Here is a 20,918-nt window from a genome sequence, read left to right as displayed (position 1 = left end):
TGATGGCTTTGTTATGGAAGGTTTGGGAGTCACTTTCTTTTAGGTGGTTGTAGAATGTAATGTCTTTCTGGGTTTTGATAATTAGCGGGTTTTGTCCTAATTCTGCTCTGCATGAATTACTTGGTGTTTTACGTTGTACATGGAGGATGTTTTTGCAGAATTCTGCATGCAGTCTCTCAATTTGGTGTCCCATTTTGTCGCTCTCTCTTTCATTCTTTCTCTCTCCCTTTGTCTCCCCTCTCTCTCTCACCCTTCCTTGTTTAACCCCTTTCCTCAAATCCGTCCATGTTGGGATTCAGCAGGTTTGGTTAAACTCTGCGACAGCGTTTTGCTGCTTAGCGATTACTCCAGTTCTCGGAGGGGAGGGGGTCTGAAGACCTCCGTCTCTGAGTGAGTTTGACATCCCGTCTGTTTGACCCCCCCCCGTCTGTTTGGAAAAACGTCTGTTGAGAGCTTAATGAATCCCCACACTTTGCTTTGAGCCAGCTAAAGACTAGTGTTTATTACGGAGATTTGGGCAAAGAAGTTCTTAAGACGACATTTACTTCATATGGACTTACGATTTTCGACAGATCCCGGATTCCTCCGTTATTTTGGCTCTGGGACTGAAATTAGTCTTAAGATTGGCTTTCTGGAAACCAGATGTCGTTCTCCAAAATGTAGCTCACATGTTTTTATACTTAGGCTGTGTGATTGAGGTCTAAAATAGGAGGCCCTTCTGAGTAAACACATGAAAACCTGAACACAAGAATCAGCCCCCACTTAATGAACACATGAATCCACTTATTCCTATGTACTTACCCCACTTACATCGCTCTTTCTCTGTGAATACAGAGAAGCTGATTTTAGAGCCATATTAATGCTGGGAGCAAGTCTTCAGTAACAGTGCTGTTACTGGTGCTCGACTGGTGTCCTTGTGTGTGGCTCTGTCTGCCTGAAGGAGCCAACTTCATTGCGCACACACACACACACACACACACACACACACACACACACACAGGAACGGGTGCAGTGGCATGGTGGGTGGCCAGGGCTAATTGGCTAGATGGAGGGGGTTGGAGTGTAAATCTCACTATTTGCAGGAGATAGTGACACCCCTCCACTGGCACTTTATGGGCACAGGGAGGTGAGGTAGCGGGCAGAAGGCGGACAGCGGGTGGATCCAGGGCACTGAGGCTGGCATTGTGATGGGGACTGAGGACACTGAAAGGACCCTTTGTCAGCTAGCTTTAAAATTAGGCAACTAGGGAAGGAGGGAGAAAGGGAGAGGGTGGCAAGAGGACCTGGAGAGTGTGAAAGAGAGGAGAATAGGAGAGAAACATCTGAGAGAGGTTTAATGAGAACAGAGGCCCTAATCGTGATGTGTTTCTTTCTTTTTCTGGGATATGCTTGGCAAACCTGCTTTAGTCAGGGGGATGATTTTATCCAAACCTCTGTCAGTTGATCTGTCATGAGACTGGTCACTGTTTGCTTTGCCCCGTGACTGTTGACCTTCTTTATCTATGAGAGATTTAAAATAGAAAAATAGGCAGTCTCTAGACAGCCTAAACAACCCTTGATACAGTACCTGTCTGCTATATCGGATGCAGACATTTTATGATACATAATTGTGTCAGAAAGTTTCAGGCACCATGTGAGAGGTCATTTTCATGATGTCCCATAGACATTAATGACCAGTGCTGTCAAAATTCTGTTTTTCCTGTGTTTTATATAATCTTGTCACAGATGATGAAACTAACATTGTAAAAGTGTGACAAAATGTTATCCATGTTATTTCCTGATTGTATTTTCAACCAGAAATTATCTACACAGGCCCTTCTAATCAACAGGTTTGCATGGGCAGGAGTTACTGTTTTCCATGGGGACGTCACCATGCAGTAAATTGGTTATTCTACAAAGGGTTGGTCAAAACAAACATTGGGATTGGTTGAGACGCATTCTAAGCCATACTAAAAAACCTGTTTAGCACGGGTCAGCCTATGACTTAAAATGTGAATCTTGTTTTCTGTTACTTCTGAGAAATCCCTGCACATCCACTGTCCCATCAGCCCAGCCAGCCAATTCATTAACTTGATTTCCACTGTAAAAAGCATCTGGACATTATTCCCCAAATGCTTCTAGCCTAACATTTTTGCTATCTGTATCTGCACATTTGCAACATTGTTTCAATATTGAAATTCGATCTCCACTGTCCTATTGGGAATGAACCTGCCAGTCGAAATTATGAATAAGTATAATTTTTATGGATATAAACAAATAAATGAAATACAGCTACTTTGCTGTTATTCTTGCTGCACAGTTTGACGTGACTGTGTTAGCCGTAGTTGGCTAGCTAGCAAGCAAGGGAGGAGAACATTTAGAACAAACGACTGGGTCACGTTCATAGATACGGAACAAAAAGACTTAACATCCGGGTCGGGTCTCTGGCAACCTAACCAATAGAATGAACGGCCAGCTGGCTTGGCTAGCAACCGTAGATGTGTCGGGACTAGGCCTATATTTTTGTTGAGGGATGAAATAGTAGTCTAGGAATACATTGATCAAAATAACGTTTTTTATTTCATTGGTAACCTGAAGGTTAGCAACCAACCGCACAGCAGCACGTAGTGTCAAGATACTTTGTTTATAACAGGGTTTGTACCATAATGGTTTACGTCACCGCCCTGGGATCTAAAGGTCCTGAGTTCGCCTCTCGGAGGATACGTTTTGACCATTCTCTGTCGTGTATAGTTTGGACTCCCCCGCCCATACCAGTCACAACACACACACACACACATGCCCGGTGTGTACTTATTTTCAATTATTAGATAGCTCTTAAAAGTGCATCATTGAGTGGCAATGAACAGGGTGTGTGATGTGTGTACTACTTTGCACGTCTTGCTTCTACGGAGGAGAGAACGGTGGAGACTGGAGAGACCAACTCCCAACTCTCAAGGAATACATCATTGCCCTCATCCGTCAGATGCACTCCACCCCGCTCCACTCCACTGCTTAATGGCAGGGTGACGGATTGTGTTCCCTGAAACACGTACAGCAGGAGAGAGCCCCGGGCCCTCTCTATGCGCTGGTCTCACTGGAACATCTAGCTCCTCTGCTGCACGATATCAGAGAAGACCACCATTGTCCCGGGAAACATTCGGATGACCACCTGGAAATCAAGCACGTCTGTGTACACTTGGTGTGTCCTAGGTTGTTTCCACCAAGGTGGATGTCAGGGGGAGAAGTATGTAGCACAGCCCTCTGTTGTTGCAGAATACAGAGCACCTAATATAACAGTCAGTAATGGATGTAAATAGTTCATGGATAGGCTGCATGTTGATTATTTGTGTATTTTCCAGGAGCTTGTGTGATTGTCTTGTTAAGGAAAGGTTTTGCAGCTTACTCCATATTGGCTTAAATAAGCTTCTGGTTTTTCTCTTCCCTCTGGGAAATCAGCTGTTAATATAAATGAAATACTAATAACTACATTATTTCTGTTGACATTTGTCATTGTGTATTTTTACTTTACAGTATTGCTGTGTTATGCTGAATCATGTTGTATAACAATGTTACATAGTCACCTTCCGATGTAAAAAATAAAGGTGTTTTAAGTGAGAAGCAGCATTGGTCTGAATCGGAAAAAGAATTGAAATTCACATGAGCATCACAATGCATACTTCACCCATGCTCTACCAAGGTTTTCCAGCACACAGCTTTGTCCTACTACAGTATCTATGTTGGTCTATTGTACTTCCAACAATAGATTGCTTAGGATTCAAACCTTCTTAAACAGTCAAATCCATACTCTTCAGCGGGATAATGGACTTTACATTGTCCTGCTATTTAAATCATGTGTATATCATCAGGCTATTGTGAGTTTGTATTATTGTAGCATCATCATCTTTAAACAGGACCATGTTTGAAAAACTAGTGGTTCTGAGCTTATGTCAATATTAGCTTACAGGTACAGAAATCAGGAATGTTGACAGGCTCTATAGACATCAATCTATATGAGTCACTGTGTCCAACACACCACCGCTCGTTGTCATGTTGGGTACCTACTGACCTGATGGTGTTGTCAGTATAAAAGCAAAGGTTGCTTTCAGATAATAAAAAAAGCTTGAAAAGGTAGTGAAATGGAGTAATGTCTTAGTGTGGGGTGGGAAGAACACAATACATTACCTTGTATCCAGTACAAATCCCATTATTGTGAGCCAGACAGTGCTGTCATATCAGTAATTCCTCTTCGTGCCATCTGGGAATCTTGTACCTTCTTTCCAGGGAAGGGAAATGGGAAAAGGTAGTAAATGTGTGATTTTCATGGAAAAACACACTAGATATCCCATACTATTAAGACCAAGCCAGAGTCTAACCACAGTTTCAAAACCCACCTAATCTACAGCGGTATTGAGCTGTAACCTCTAACATAGTGATTTACCCAGTTATAGAGCTATTTTCAATAGCGGTGATTGTGAAAAGCTCAAACACTTTAGGCACGAACTCTAAGCTTTGCTGAGACATGAGCTGGTTAAGACTCAGTATGCTGTCGAAGGCGGTTTTAGTTGTGAAATTGGAGCTATAGGTTTGAAAGTGTTCAGTAGAGTTCCAGTATGACTGAATTGGCTCAGAGGAGGGAGCTCTGACCTCTAGAATCTACTGAGCCAGTGCTTTCATATCCTTTACAGCAGCACCCACTGCATCCCATATAGAGAGAGGATTACACCACAGTCAAGGACTTATCAGAGGACACAGAGATATGCACACATACTGTATACTGCACATTAGGCTTAATTTATCACTACAGCTATGCTTGTACTTGTGCACAGTTTGCACACATTAACATTAATAGTCTTAAGTATTATCCAAACACACACACTCCCCAGTCAGGCGGGTAGTGACAGCAGGCAGGGAGTCTTCATAAACCACACATCTCTTTATGTTAATCAGACACCTCGCATTGACAGGGTCCTTAATGTGGGACGTCAAATGTCAACAAAAGCAGAAACCCCCAGGGGAGGGCTCTGTCATTCGCCTGAGTAAATGTTATTCAGGTTTTATGGCAGCCACACACTCAGCCACCATAACCCCTGCTGTGTAACTACGGCCCACCTTTTCTGTCCGAGTCGCCGAGGACCTCTGCATGGTCAGTGATGGCGGGAGCAGAGTGGGCTCTTACGGATAGCAGGGTGTAAGGTCAAAACCCTCGTTTGCATCCTAATCGGTTTGGGGAGCCTCTTAATCAGTTTGTGTGGTGGTCTGTATTCATTAAGGCCAGACAGCACTGACCCTCCAGCTGAGGAAACTGACCCTGGACTGGAAGAGACCGTTCCATATTACTTAGACTGGACCACCTGGCTATCTTTGTCAATCCTGCACATGACAAATCACTGTAGATTGCGCTAACATAGATTTAGCCTGCTCCCGGACTTAAGTAGTTCACTATTTTACAACATGATGTTAGATGGTTCCTCACCTTGATAGTAGTCTATGGGCCAGGAGAAATTGTAATCCAAAATTTGGGTTCACTACGATCTTCAGCTAACCTTAGCCACCGCTAGCTAAAAATATATGGAAGTGATGGGGGCATGACCAAAAGCACCTGAAATCTACTCAAATAAACTCCATATTTGGTTTGAGGTTACTTCAAGGTGATATGGACATTAAAAAAAAGTAATGTTCACATGCCCCTATCATTACCATTGATTTTTAGCTAGCGGTGTCTAAAGTTAGCTGATGTTTGTAGTGGCTGTTTAAAGAAAACCGAACCATGGATTACAATTTCTCCTGGCCCATAGACTACTATCAGGTTGAGGAACCATCTAACATCATATTGTAAAATAGTTAACTGCTCCTTTAAACCTCTACTATGGAACTCTCTCCATTGATCATGCTCTTAAGTCCAGAAGTAGTGTCATTGAGATGGCCTTATTTTGACCCTGCGTGCAGAAACTCTCAGTCCTGCAGCTGTGCTCTGTTCATTTGAGCTTTCTGAGAAATGTCAGTGGTGTCAATGCTAAATGTAGTCTATAGGTGAAGGAATTACACTGCTGAGTGTTGTTGATAGGGTCCAACCAAATGAGTCAGAATGTCTCGTATGGGGCTTTAGGTCTTGACTTCAGCACAGCTGTCATGTCATTTACATTTTACAGATAAGCAGGCAAGAGCCCCTTCTACATTCCAACTTGTCTCATAGTCAGTGTATTTCAGTCAGCCTAACCCTTCACTTACTGTGCAGCCTTAACCTGGCTATTTAAGCATAGCCTACCATTCAAGTGTGTTTTTAAGTACTAAAAGACTGTTAGCGGAATGTACACCAGAGCAGGGAAATACACAGACATTTAAGTGTACTGTAAAGTCCAAAGACTGTAGGTAATGATTTAGCCACTGTAGTTGTATGGCGATTGTATCGATTCCTTCCTGCCTTCCCAGCTGGAGATTCCGAAGTGTAATTACAGTGTAGTATTATCGTGATTGGTGTGATCTGTATGGTAGATCATGCATTATTCATCAATGCACCAATACCAGGATTTCCACACAGGCAGGATAGACTATGCCCACGCTCATTATACATGCACACAACCTCATGAATATTCATGAGTCTTCATCCAACCATCAACATCAATCGGGTGATGCTCTTAGTGATGAATTATTACAGAGAGATAATGAGGAGCATGTACTTCCTTCAACAGGGATTTAGCATCGCTCTGAAAACATGCTAACGGTGGAAACACATTCTACAGATATAATGGTATCCGCAAGCTAAGATAGTAATTGCATATTAAGTCCTATTAGATGGGTAATGGACAGTAATAAAGACAAATGGGTTGATTCAATTGGTTAAATTGATTAAATTGGTTAAACTGATGAGTCAAATTACTGAGACGTTTTTGTAGAATGCATTTCAAACTTTCCACATACTCAATCAGCACCTGTTCTTAAAGATAGTGACCCCTCTGCTTTGTGACTGGAGTGACGTGTGTGTTGACGGATACTCCTTTTTCACCTTAACTCGGTCACCTGAAAGGATTAGAGGTTGTGTGTCACGCTACACACATGCACGCATAATCAAAGAGACCCCACTGCATGGCTGAACTCACTCTCAAAATTAATGGATTCATACACTCATAACAGGTTGCACATGCTCGCTCTCAAAGTCACACACACATACATTCAGAGCAAGCACCACACACACCTTTACTGAGTATCTCCTTACTGCAGAGCTTTTATGTAGCCTAACCTTCAGACTTAGGCATTTGTAAGCGAAGGGGAGACTGGGATGGGTAGGGATGGGGGATGACAGGGGAAGGTTTAAGGGGTGGTAGGGGAGGTATTCGAGGCCAACGGAGGGGAAGGAAGGGGTATGAAGGAGGACAGACAGGGGGACAGAGCGAGACGGTGAGGACACAGGCTGGCTGCTTTGCAGGGCTTACAGTATCTGATCCTGTTGGCTTTGAGCCTGTCAGTCTGTCATCGGAGGAGGGGAACAGGGAGTTATCTCTGAGTTCTCTCTCTCCTCTCTTCCCTCGCTACATTCTTACATTCAAGTGATTAAAGGAGACGAGGCCAAGCTCACTGCAAGGTGGGAGATGCTGCATTCTGCTGCATCTGTATTACAGTAAGCATGTTAATCTGTCAGGTATTGATAACACATGCTAGCGTCTGTACTACATCGAGCTGCTCCGACATCTTTATGTGTCAATACATGTAGGCTACTGTACTCAAGTCTAACATACAGTGCCTTCGGAAACTATTCAGACCCCTTGACTTTTTCCACATTTTGTTACGTTACAGCCTTATTCTAATTTATTTCTCTCCATCCCTCCCTCCTCTTCTCCCTCTGTCCCTGTCGTTCACCCCTACAGAACATCCAGGTGGTGGAGCTGCAGCGGTCCCGCCTGCGTGATGACATCAAAGAGTATAAGTTCCGGGAGGCACGTCTGCTGCAGGACTACACAGAGCTGGAGGAGGAGAACATCTCCTTTCAGAAACAGGTTTCCGGGCTCAAACAGACCCAGGTGAAGAGCAACACCACTACACCGGGGAGAGGAGGGGGGTCGCTAGTTGGCAAATGGGGATGTGGGATAGTAAGGAGAATAGGTAAGGGAAAATCATCCTGAAGAAACAGGTCTCTTTGCTCAACAGAGGGTTGGGGTGGGGCTAGATGGGATGGGGGAAGGGGGAAGGGAAATGAGATGAGATCAACCCATCAAGCATTTCACTTTTTTATTCGTCGCATGTAACAACTAGAATTTGATTTGATCTTTACATCACAGGAGGTTGGTGGCACCTTGATTGGGGAGGATGGGCTTGTGGTAATGGCTGGTGCGGAATAGGTGGAATGTTATCAAATACATTAAACATAGTTTCCTTGTGTTTTGATGCCATTCCATTCGCTCCGTTCCAGCCATTATTATGCGCCGTCCTCCCCTCAGCAGCCTCCACTGCTTTACATGCACTCTCTTGCTTCTGTAGGCTTCTCCTCCACTCACACTTCATTATGAACCCCTCACTGCGTATAGCTGAATCTGCTCGAGGCCCAGTTAACCCAGGCTCTCTGAACCTAGGCTTTGCACTACTGTCTACCATACACCCCAGTCTATGCGACTCACAGTTGTCCATGTATTCACACCATAGACCTCTGTCTGTCTGCGCTCTCCAGTGTCTGCTGCTCACATCGACCTGGAATTCACTGATTTAATTCAGATTATAGAAACCACGCTCAGATTTAATAAAGCGATAAGCCTTTATGTGGAGGCCTATTTGCACCTAGAGAGAGAAGAAGCGTGTCTGAATGTGACACAATTGAATGTAGTGTTTCTGGTAATCCCCACTTCTAGCCAGTTTTCCCTCTCCGTATGCCACAGAGACGGAGAGAGATGCGCTGTTGAAAAGCAAATACTCTGAGTTTAATTCACACCAATGGCAAAAAACATTGGGGATTTCCTTTCAAAATTATTTTTTTAATGTGGGAACTGCTAACACTTCACATGCCGCATATCCAGGGATTATGTTTGTTCAATTTAAAGGCATGATTTTAAAACAGAAGGCTGTAGGCTAGAGTATTAATTGGCAAATGTAAGATTACAGTACCAAATCCTATTTAAATGAAAAGGCAATTTTGCACTTTTAAAAGACCCCTTTTTATGGTGACCAAACGAATTGATTAAACCAGTATGGTGTCCTATTTCCATTTCCCCTATATAAGCCCACCTTTATGCTTTTATTAACACCTACCTGTCTGTCCCGCCCCTACAGGTGGAGTTTGAGGGTCTGAAGCACGAGATTCGTCGTCTGGAGGAAGACACCCAGTTCCTGAACAGCCAATTGGAGGACGCCATCCGCCTGAAGGAGATCGCCGAGCGACAGCTAGGGGAAGCCCTGGAGACCATCAAGACTGAGTGCGAGCAGAAGGCCGCCCTAAGGAAAGAGCTCTCCCACTACATGAGCATAGGCGACTCTATGTACCACAGGTACATACACAATCAAAGGCACCAATTCCATCTGTAACACCTCATCCATCAAAATCCTGTACAATATAATAAACAGCATTATGAGAATAACTGTGAAATTCATGTTATCATGTTCTGGTCCTCTCTCTCTTCCCAGCCCGCTCAGCATCTCTCTGGATGGGCTCAAGTTCAGCGATGACGCAGCCACGGAACCCAACAACGACGAGGCTCTCCATGGTTACGAGAATGGCTTCAGCAAGCTTGCCAACGCCATCACTGAGGACAACCGTGCGTCCACGCCCAAGAAGGGTGACCTGTTCCGCCCCGTCCCCAGCCTGGTAGACGACCTGCTGAGTGAACTCAACATCTCTGAGATCCAGAAACTCAAACAGCAGCTGCTGCAGGTACGTAGACAGTGAATCTGTTACACTGTGTATGACTGTGCACGAGAGGGATAACAGTCAATAATATCCAGCTGCTGCAGCTATAACCATAATGTTGCATTCAGTGAATCTGTTACACTGTGTATGACTGTGCATGAGAGGGATAACAGTCAGTAATATCCAGCTGCTGCAGCTATAACCACAATGTTGCATTCAGTGAATCTGTTACACTGTGTATGACTGTGCATGAGAGGGATAACAGTCAGTAATATCCAGCTGCTGCAGCTATAACCACAATGTTGCATTCAGTGAATCTGTTACACTGTGTATGATAAATAAAATAAAATAAAATCACATTTTATTTGTCACATACCCATGGTTAGCAGATGTTAATGCGATTGTAGCGAAATGCTTGTGCTTCTAGTTCCGACAATGCAGTAATAACCAACAAGTAATCAAACTAACAATTCCAAAACTACTGTCTTATACACACAAGTGTAGGGGGATAAAGAATATGTACATAAAGATATATGAATGAGTGATGGTACAGAGCGGCATAGGCAAGATACAGTAGATGGTATCGAGTACAGTATATACATATGAGATGAGTATGTAAACAAAGTGGCATAGTTAAAGTGGCTAGTGATACATGTATTACATAAAGATGCAGTAGATGATATAGAGTACAGTATATACTTATACATATGAGATGAATAATGTAGGGTATGTAAACATTATATTAGGTAGCATTGTTTGAAGTGGCTAGTGATATATTTTACATAATTTCCCATCAATTCCCATTATTAAAGTGGCTGGAGTTGAGTCAGTGTGTTGACAGCAGCCACTCAATGTTAGTGGTGGCTGTTCAACAGTCTGATGGCCTTGAGATAGAAGCTGTTTTTCAGTCTCTCGGTCCCAGCTTTGATGCACCTGTACTGACCTCGCCTTCTGGATGATAGCGGGGTGAACAGGCAGTGGCTCGGGTGGTTGTTGTCCTTGATGATCTTTATGGCCTTCCTGTAACATCGGGTGGTGTAGGTGTCCTGGAGGGCAGGTAGTTTGCCCCCGGTGATGCGTTGTGCAGACCTCACTACCCTCTGGAGAGCCTTACGGTTGTGGGCAGAGCAGTTGCCGTACCAGGCGGTGATACAGCCCGCCAGGATGCTCTCGATTGTGCATCTGTAGAAGTTTGTGAGTGCTTTTGGTGACAAGCCGAATTTCTTCAGCCTCCTGAGGTTGAAGAGGCGCTGCTGCACCTTCTTCATGATGCTGTCTGTGTGGGTGGACCAATTCAGTTTGTCTGTGATGTGTATGCCGAGGAACTTAAAACTTGCTACCCTCTCCACTACTGTTCTATCGATGTGGATAGGGGGGTGTTCCCTCTGCTGTTTCCTGAAGTCCACAATCATCTCCTTAGTTTTGTTGACGTTGAGTGTGAGGTTATTTTCCTGACACCACACTCCGAGGGCCCTCACCTCCTCCCTGTAGGCCGTCTCGTCGTTGTTGGTAATCAAGCCTACCACTGTTGTGTCATCCGCAAACTTGATGATTGAGTTGGAGGCGTGCGTGGCCACGCAGTCGTGGGTGAACAGGGAGTACAGGAGAGGGCTCAGAACGCACCCTTGTGGGGCCCCAGTGTTGAGGATCAGCGGGGTGGAGATGTTGTTGCCTATCCTCACCACCTGGGGGCGGCCCGTCAGGAAGTCCAGTACCCAGTTGCACAGGGTGGGGTCGAGGCCCAGGGTCTCGAGCTTGATGACGAGCTTGGAGGGTACTATGGTGTTAAATGCCGAGCTGTAGTCGATGAACAGCATTCTCACATAGGTACAGTATTCCTCTTGTCCAGATGTGTTAGGGCAGTGTGCAGTGTGGTTGAGATTGCATCGTCTGTGGACCTATTTGGGCAGTAAAATTGGAGTGGGTCTAGGGTGTCTGGTAGGGTGGAGGTGATATGGTCCTTGACTAGTCTCTCAAAGCACTTCATGATGACGGAAGTGAGTGCTACGGGGCGGTAGTTGTTTAGTTCAATTACCTTTGCTTTCTTGGGAACAGGAACAATGGTGGCCCTCTTGAAGCATGTGGGAACAGAAGACTGGGATAGGGAGAGATTGAATATGTCCGTAAACACACCAGCCAGCTGGTCTGCGCATGCTCTGAGGACGCGGCTGGGGATGCCGTCTGGGCCTGCAGCCTTGCGAGGGTTAACACGTTTAAACGTTTTACTCACCTCGGCTGCAGTGAAGGAGAGGCCGCATGTTTTGGTTGCAGGCCGTGTCAGTGGCACTGTATTTTCCTCAAAGCAGGAAAAAAAGTTATTTAGTCTGCCTGGGAGCAAGACATCCTGGTCCGTGACGGGGCTGGTATTCTTTTTGTAATCCGTGATTGACTGTAGACCCTGCCACATACCTCTTGTGTCTGAGCCGTTGAATTGAGATTCTACTTTGTCTCTATACTGACGCTTAGCTTGTTTGATTGCCTTGCGGAGGGAATAGCTACACTGTTTATATTCGGTCATGTTTCCGGTCACCTTGCCCTGATTAAAAGCAGTGGTTCGCGCTTTCAGTTTCACGCGAATGCTGCCATCAATCCACGGTTTCTGGTTTGGGAATGTTTTAATCGTTGCTATGGGAACGACATCTTCAACGCACGTTCTAATGAACTCGCACACCGAAGCAGCGTATTCGTCAATGTTGTTGTCTGATGCAATACGAAACATATTCCAGTCCACGTGATGGAAGCAGTCTTGGAGTGTGGAATCAGATTGGTCGGACCAGCGTTGGACAGACCTCAGCGTGGGAGCTTCTTGTTTTAGTTTCTGTCTGTAGGCAGGGATCAACAAAATGGAGTCGTGGTCAGCTTTTCTGAAAGGAGGGCGGGGCAGGGCCTTTAATGCGTCGCGGAAGTTAGAATAGCAATGATCCAAGGTTTTGCCAGCCCTGGTTGCGCAATTGATATGCTGATACAATTTAGGGAGTCTTGTTTTCAGATTAGCCTTGTTAAAATCCCCAGCTACAATGAATGCAGCCTCAGCATGTGTGGATTCCAGTTTGGAAAGAGTCAAATAAAGTTAGTTCAGAGCCATCGATGTGTCTGCTTGGGGGGGAATATATACGGCTGTGATTATAATCGAAGAGAATTCCCTTGGTAGATAATGATCTTTCCTGTTTGCTGAAGCGTAGGCCCACCCGAACGCTGTACATCAATCTTCACTGTTTGCTGAATGCGTAGGCCAACCCGCGTAGGCCCACCCGAACGCTATACATCAATCTTCCCTGTTTGCTGAAGCGTAGGCCCGCCTGAACGCTGTACATCAATCTTCCCTGTTTGCTGAAGCGTAGGCCCACCCGAACGCTGTACATCAATCTTCCCTGTTTGCTGAAGCGTAGGCCCACCCGAACGCTGTACATCAATCTTCCCTGTTTGCTGAAGCGTAGGCCCACCCGCGTAGGCCCACCCGAACGCTATACATCAATCTTCCCTGTTTGCTGAAGCGTAGGCCCGCCTGAACGCTGTACATCAATCTTCCCTGTTTGCTGAAGCGTAGGCCCACCCGAACGCTGTACATCAATCTTCCCTGTTTGCTGAAGCGTAGGCCCACCCGAACGCTGTACATCAATCTTCCCTATTTGCTGAAGCGTAGGCCCACCCGAACGCTGTACATCAATCTTCCCTGTTTGCTGAAGCGTAGGCCCACCGGAACGCTGTACATCAACCTTCCCCCGCAAGGGTCCAGCAGGATATTTATTCAATAGTAGAGCTCTTGAGAAGGCTCAATCTATCACTTGCTGATTTATTAAGTGTCATTGGTCCAGAGAAGCCAAAGGGAGATCAAAGTCAATTACAGCATAGAGTCAAAAGCAATAAAACACCATAGAACTCCAATACTTTAAGTGTACACATAGCAAATACTGATGAGGGCTTTTCTACCTCAGGCTGTCATGTACTGTAGATCTCTGTATAGCCTCATCAGCTCTTAGAGCCTACATACAGTACCATTCATTGGAATCAGAATGATTTCCTTGACTACCCTAGAAGCCAAGCCTCTTGTTGGAATGTGAAGTCGGCCGGTCGAATCGGTCAGACAAGTGTGTCAGGTGCCCCCCCCCCCCCCCCCCCCTCCTGCCATCTGTCAGAACATCAGAACACCACAGCTGTCTCCATGGTTACCAGTGTGTACTGGTTGGATACCTGTGGGTGAAAAGACTCAATTTCCCCCCCCCCAACACATCACAATGAGGTTGTCACCAGGTTGCCTCTAGGTTACCATAGCATTTCCTTGGTATGAGTACCATGACATTTAACCCGATCCGGTCCTTTGATACTGCATTTCTGAGGCAGCAGCAGGCCTTAGTGTTCAGCATTAAGCCAACATAGTGTCAACCAGCCCTGTGGGTCCCCTCCTCTGGCCGGAATTGCAACAGGGAAACCCAAACCTCTACTCAATAATTCAACTGCTCTGATGCCATTCTCTCTCTCCTCGCCCTATCAATCACAGACCGATTAATCAATCCCAGACATCCGCTCGCAGCAGGTCACCCTACTCTTCAGTTACAGCAGAATCAATACTCCCACTGTGCAATCAGATCCAAAATGGCTACCGTGGGAGTATGATTCTCACTTATGCGAACCAGTTGCCCTTTTACACAGTAGGCCCAGTGGCCCATATGCCTTTTACATATTTAGGTCACGTCCATCTGCATTAGAGGATGGAAGATGAGTCCCAGCTGTAAGCAGCAGGCATCTTTAATATGCCAAACGTCTACTCTGAGGAAATCATTTGATTAAGACACTCCTCAAGCTTGGCATTACCAAGATGCTTGTCAAGGTCATCAACAAGAATTAGGGAGGGGGACAGATTGAGGGCGGGGTATGGTAAGGGGGGGCGGGGTATGGAAAGCTGTATCCTTAGTCTAAGTACTGTATCCTTAGTCTCATCACATAATTAAGTTTGTATATACTTTACTTAAAAATACAGTATGCTGAGAGCTAAAAGTTCCTTTCCTGACTATTCATGTCTAAATATTCTAGATAGATATTTATTAAACCATGTCCTCCTTTTGAGTCCTGTCATCAAGACATATTCATCCCAGCTGAATAACAGAGTAAGATTAACAGTGATACTCATCTATTATTGACACACCATCAGCCCCTGAAAATAGCTGGGTGCCTCTGAGGCCTGCACTACTCTGTGTGAGTGCTTGTGTGTGTAAATGGACCCAGCTCTGGTCCCTCTGCCAACACAGAGTTGAACCCATTCCAGACTTCTCCAAGGTCACACAGGCTCTGAATTGGCACAGAGACGCACTGTCTTTGGTTACATACTGTAGTGTTCTTAGTGAGTCCTTCAAACCACCAGAGATGTTATCTGTTATATTGAAAAACCGCCACCATCATCCTTCAGGACAGTCATTTGCATTAGGTAGTCTGAGACAGAGACTACCTAATGCATAATTATGTCTAAATTCTATTGTTTATCAATTGTTTCAGTCACTTTTCTGTCCAGACACTTACCGTACCAACTTAATAAATCTGTCTTATGTTCTGTCTCCTCCGTCTCTAGATGGAGCGTGAGAAGGTGTCTCTGGTGTCCACGCTGCAGGACTCCCAGAAGCAGTTGGAGCAGGCCCACGGGGCCCTGGAGGAGCACCAGGACAAGGTCAGCCGTCTCACCGAGAACCTCAACGCCATCCGGAGGCTACAGGCCAGCAAGGAGCGCCAGTCAGCCCTGGACAATGAGAAGGAGCGCGACAGCAACGAGGACGGGGACTACTACGAGGTGGACATCAACGGACCCGAGATCCTGGAATGCAAGTACAAGGTAATTGAACATGTATACAAACACATATACTGTAAGCACACACAAACGTTTGTTTTACTATCCTTGTGGGGATCAAACAATTGATTCCCATTCAAAAAATCCTAATCATATTTTCCCTAAACCTAACCACAATTCTAACCCTAAACCTACCTCCTAAGCATAAAATAACTCACACACACACACACACACACACACACACACACACACACACACACACACACACACACACACAGATGTTGAAGCTATTCCTGAAACTCTGCCTCTGATGGGCTCAGGTTGCGGTGTCGGAGGCAGGTGAGCTAAAGGAGGAGCTGAAAACCCTGAAGGCAGAGTACCACTCCTGTCAGTCACACTATGAGGAGGAGCGAGGCCGTCTGGAGACTCATGTCACAGCCCTTGGAGAGAAGCTGGCCTCTCTGGAGAAGACCAGCCACGTGGAGAGAGAGGAGAAGGCCAGGCTGGAGAAGGCGCTGCGCAAGGTGAGAAACATATTTTTCTGTTTGTGTTATATTGGTGATATCTGTAGTTGATTTTTTAAAACTTTTCTCTGTGTATGAATTGTGTATATATATTTTTTCATACTTGCAAACCAGATTTCTCACAAACGACTGGTTTATTAATTGATAAAGTATCTCTCTTTCTATCTGTAAAGGTGAGTGACGTGGCGGGCGAGTCCCAGGGCAGCCTGAGCGTAGCGCAGGACGAGCTGGTCACCTTCAGCGAGGAGCTGGCCACACTCTACAACCACGTGTGCATGTGCAACAACCAGACTCCCAACCGCGTCATGCTCGACTTCTACAAGCAGGGCAAGGGCGGGCGCACCAGCCCTGAGGGTCGCGGCCGCCGCTCCCCCATACTGCTCACTAAGGGCCTGTTCCCCGTCCCCGAAGCTGCCGACAGCACCCTGTCCCCTGTCTCCTCTCCCCCCTCGCCCCGAGAACCAATGAACGTGTACAACCTGGTGGCCATCATCCGGGACCAGATCAAGCACCTCCAGCTGGCGGTGGACCGCACCACAGAGCTGTCCCGTCAGAGGATGGCCTCTCTGGAGCTAGGCACAGTGGCTGATAAGGACAAGGAGGCCTGCATGGGGGAAATCCTCAAACTCAAGTCCCTCCTCAGCACCAAGAGGGAGCAGATCGCCACCCTGAGGACCGTGCTCAAAGCCAACAAACAGGTCAGATACTGAATCTCTCTGTTTGTATCTCTCTCCCCTCCCCTAATAATCAAAGTCAGGAGACTGAGGCAGGGAGGTAGCTGTCTGAAGCGTGTTCAGCTGTCACAGCAAATGCACTGCAGCTAAAAGTCATAACAAAACACCATGACAGCTGGTGGCTGTGGGTTTGTGTCCATTTGAAAAGATGAATGCTCTCTAAAGCAGACACACCCTGCCAGCCCAGAGCCCCAGTCTGTGTGTCCAGTTGCTGGTATTTGGTATTTTATTAGGATGCCCCATTATCTGTTGCCAAAGCATCAGCTTCTCTTCCTGGGGTCCACACAAAACATGAAACATAATACAGAATGACATAATACAGAACATCATTAGACAAGAACAGCTCAAGGACAGAACGACATACATTTAAAAAAAGGCACACGTAGCCTACATATCAGTGTATACACAAACTATCTAGGTCAAATAGGGGAGAGGCGAGGTGTTGCTTTACCTGTTTTTTGAAACCAGGTTTGCTGTTTATTTCAGCAATATGAGATGGAAGGAAGTTCCATGCAATAAGGGCTCTATATAATACTGTACTTTTCTTGAATTTGTTCTGGATTTGGGGACTGTGAAAAGACCCCTGGTGGCATGTCTGGTGGGATAAGTGTGTGTGTCAGAGCTGTGTGTAAGTTGACTATGCAAATAATTTGTGATTTTCAACACATTGATGTTTCTTGTAAAAAGAAGAAGTCTGGAGTTGGTGTGTGGTCTGACCCGTTGTTGTGTTGTGTTGTGTCCCCCCTGCAGACTGCTGAGGTGGCGCTGGCCAACCTGAAGAGTAAGTATGAGAATGAGAAGGCCATGGTGACGGAAACCATGATGAAGCTGAGGAACGAACTCAAGGCCCTGAAGGAGGACGCCGCCACCTTCTCCTCACTCAGGGCCATGTTTGCCACGCGGTAAGAGGAATACGCTATCACACTCCTTGTTTAACCTGTTGCCTCTACTTGGGACGCTTGCGTCCCAACTAGAGCTCTGGAAATGCAAATGCGCTACGCTAAATGCTAATAGTATTAGTTAAAACTCAAAAGTTCATTAAAATACACATGCAGGGTATCAAATTAAAGCTACACTCGTTGTGAATCCAGGCAACAAGTCAGATTTTTAAAATGCTTTTCGGCGACAGCATGAGAAGCTATTATCTGATAGCATGCACCAATACACTACAACAGAAAAGCACAGCAGGGGACGTAAACAAAATAATTAGCATTTCGGCGTTACACAAACCGCACAATAAAATAGAAAACAGTCATTACCTTTCACCATCTTCTTTGTTGGCACTCCTAGATGTCCCATAAACACTATTGGGTCTTTATTTCGATTAAATCGGGCCATATAAAGCCAAGTTATCGTTATATGTGGACTGTGTGATAAACGAAAAAAACAGCGATTTCACAACGTAACGTCATTTTTTAAAATTCAAAAAGTAGACGATAAACTTTCACAAAACACTTCGAAATACGTTTGTAATGCTACTTTAGGTATTAGTAAACGTTAATAAGCGATAAAAATCATCCATAGGCGATGTAGAAATCATTAGCTGTCGTCTTGGAAAAAATTTCAGGAGAGAGCTCTTCCGGAATGATCTGGGCGGAGACCGGAGGTAAGTCGTGCCCCTCTTTCGGTTCAACCAAGAATCAAAGATGATTCAATTCACAAGACTCTAGACAACATGGGGATGCTGTGGGAGTTGAATGCTCGGTCTTATCTAATTCGGCTCACTGTTAACAATTGCTGGAAGTGGCGCAAGGATATTTATTTCCATTTTCTGTGATCAGGTTTTCCTGCGCTTTCCGATGTAACGCACGTTATGTAATAGCCACAGTCGTGATTTAACCAGTTTTAAAAACGTCCGAGGGTTTCCTATCCACACATTCTAACCATATGAACGTACTATATTCCTGGCATGAGTAGCAGGGCGCTGAAATGTTGTGCGATTTTTAACAAAATGTTCAAAAAAGTAGAGGGTCGACTGAAGAGGTTAAAACACATTAGGAACACACTATCACACTCCTTGTTTAAAACACATTAGGAACACACTATCACACTCCTTGTTTAAAACACATTAGGAACACACTATCACACTCCTAGTTTAAAACACATTAGGAACACACTATCACACTCCTTGTTTAAAACACATTAGGAACACACTATCACACTCCTAGTTTAAAATGTACGTTAATCTCGCTCCTTGGCCACACAGTAAGAGAGCAGTCAACGATGCTCCAAGAACAGATATGTACATATGCTCTCTCTATATACAACGGTAACAGATTCATCTGTGCACATCAGATCAGACTTTGTATTCTTTATGTTTGCCACACGACAAGACTCAAAATGTCCAGAAACAAAGAACATTCTTCTGAAACTCGTCAGTCTATTCTTGTTCTGAGAAATATTCCATGCAAGAAATTGCCAAGAAACTGAACAGCTCGCACAACGCTGTGTACTACAGCGCAAACTGGCTCTAACAAGAATAGACTGACGAGTTTCAGAAGAAAGTCATTTGTTTCTGGCCATTTTGAGCCTGTAATCGAACCCACAAATGCTGATGCTCCAGATACTCAACTTGTCTAAAGAAGGCCAGTTTTATTGCTTCTTTAATCAGAACAACAGTTTTCAGCTGTGCTAGCATAATTGCAAAAAGTTGTTCTAATAATCAATTAGACTTTTAAAATGATAAACTTGGATTAGCTAACACAACGTGCCATTGGAACACAGGAGTGATGGTTGCTGATAATGGGCCTCTGTACGCCTATGTAGATATTCCATTAAAAATGTGTCGTTGTCCAGCTACAATAGTCATTTACAACATTAACAATGTCTACACTGTATTTCTGATCATTTTGATGTTATTTCAATGGGCAAAAAATGTGCTTTTCTTTCAAAAACAAGGAAAACTCTCAGTGACCCCAAACTTTTGAACAATAGTTTACATGTCATGTATTTAGCATGTTCATGTTTTAAAAAGCTGTTGCCATGAGATTAAATGGAAAGATTGATTGTCCAAAACACCTATAAGTCCCGATCTGGCCATCTGGCCACTTTTAATATGTTAACCTACCAGTAACACCACAGAGACACCATCCTAACACCACACTCACAACAAGGTCAATCTCTGTTTAACAGCACACGCCATATTTACCATATGGTAACGACGTGTCCATAACATGCTTTTAATATGACACAGGTTTAATAGGAGTGTTGTTTCTCTCTGTGAATCTGGGCCAGTGGAGGATGGCCATAAGATGGACACGTCTCTAATCTGTGTGATAATTATACTATGATGGAGAAGCAGTGTTTTTGACCAAGTGTATCAGATGAAGGGGCTACGTTAAAACCCCTTGCTGGCTAAATCTCTTTATTCCCATAAGAAGCAGGCCTAAGGGTTTCCCTTATAATCCCTACCTCAGTCTAGACTGGATTACTACCTCAGATACACTGTACTGCACTACAGTCTCAACATAGACTCAACGTAGTCTCACCATAGAGTCGTCTTCCTCCTGAAGAGGTGTGTGTGTGTGTGTGTGTGTGTGTGTGTGTGTGTGTGTGTGTGTGTGTGTGTGTGTGTGTGTGTGTGTGTGTGTGTGTGTGTGTGTGTGTGTGTGTGTGTGTGTGTGTGTGTGTGTGTTTTGGGGGTGGGGGTTCTATGTTTTTGGGTGGATGGGTGTGACTATGAGTATCGCTAAACTTGTGTACAGTATATTCATGTACTGCACATTCTTTTGGTACTTTTTTTGCTCTGATCTCCTCTCTTGTCCTGCAAACCTCCCTGGACCAGATGGCGACTCTGGGGCAGTCTCTCTCTGTCTTTAAGACTCCCCAGCTTACAGCAAAGCTCATGTCACGCTGTGCTGAAAGTAGAGGAGAGGAGAGAGGAGAGGAGGGCTGGACCATCCACAGAGAGTGTGTAGTCAGCACCCCTCATCTTTAAAGTAGGGTAATGCTATAACTTCACTTCCAGTCCATTAGCTGGTGTTACTGAGAAACTCTATATAACTGCAGTAGCTAATCGATTAGCATGGTGGAGAAAACTGTCTTCCTCTGTAAATATTAGTTTCTGTTGACATAAT

The 20,918-nt window shown here is 44.9% G+C and overlaps 1 protein-coding gene across 2 annotated transcripts in view; it reads left to right on the top strand.

Annotated features, from left to right (window-relative positions):
* LOC115102087 (protein bicaudal D homolog 2-like) overlaps positions 1-20,918 on the top strand; it is an 89,572-nt gene that overhangs the window by 45,021 nt on the left and 23,633 nt on the right. For both annotated transcript variants that reach the window (XM_029621654.2, XM_029621655.2), the window contains exons 3-9: positions 7,842-7,994; positions 9,235-9,449; positions 9,586-9,832; positions 15,372-15,629; positions 15,905-16,108; positions 16,282-16,806; positions 17,593-17,744. In XM_029621654.2, the coding sequence (XP_029477514.2) occupies positions 7,842-7,994; positions 9,235-9,449; positions 9,586-9,832; positions 15,372-15,629; positions 15,905-16,108; positions 16,282-16,806; positions 17,593-17,744 (1,754 nt within the window). The remainder of the gene's footprint in view (positions 1-7,841; positions 7,995-9,234; positions 9,450-9,585; positions 9,833-15,371; positions 15,630-15,904; positions 16,109-16,281; positions 16,807-17,592; positions 17,745-20,918) is intronic.

Source organism: Oncorhynchus nerka, linkage group LG20, assembly GCF_034236695.1.
Source record: "Oncorhynchus nerka isolate Pitt River linkage group LG20, Oner_Uvic_2.0, whole genome shotgun sequence".
Taxonomy (NCBI): Eukaryota; Metazoa; Chordata; class Actinopteri; order Salmoniformes; family Salmonidae; genus Oncorhynchus; species Oncorhynchus nerka.
This window is presented reverse-complemented; position numbering and strand designations above follow the sequence as displayed.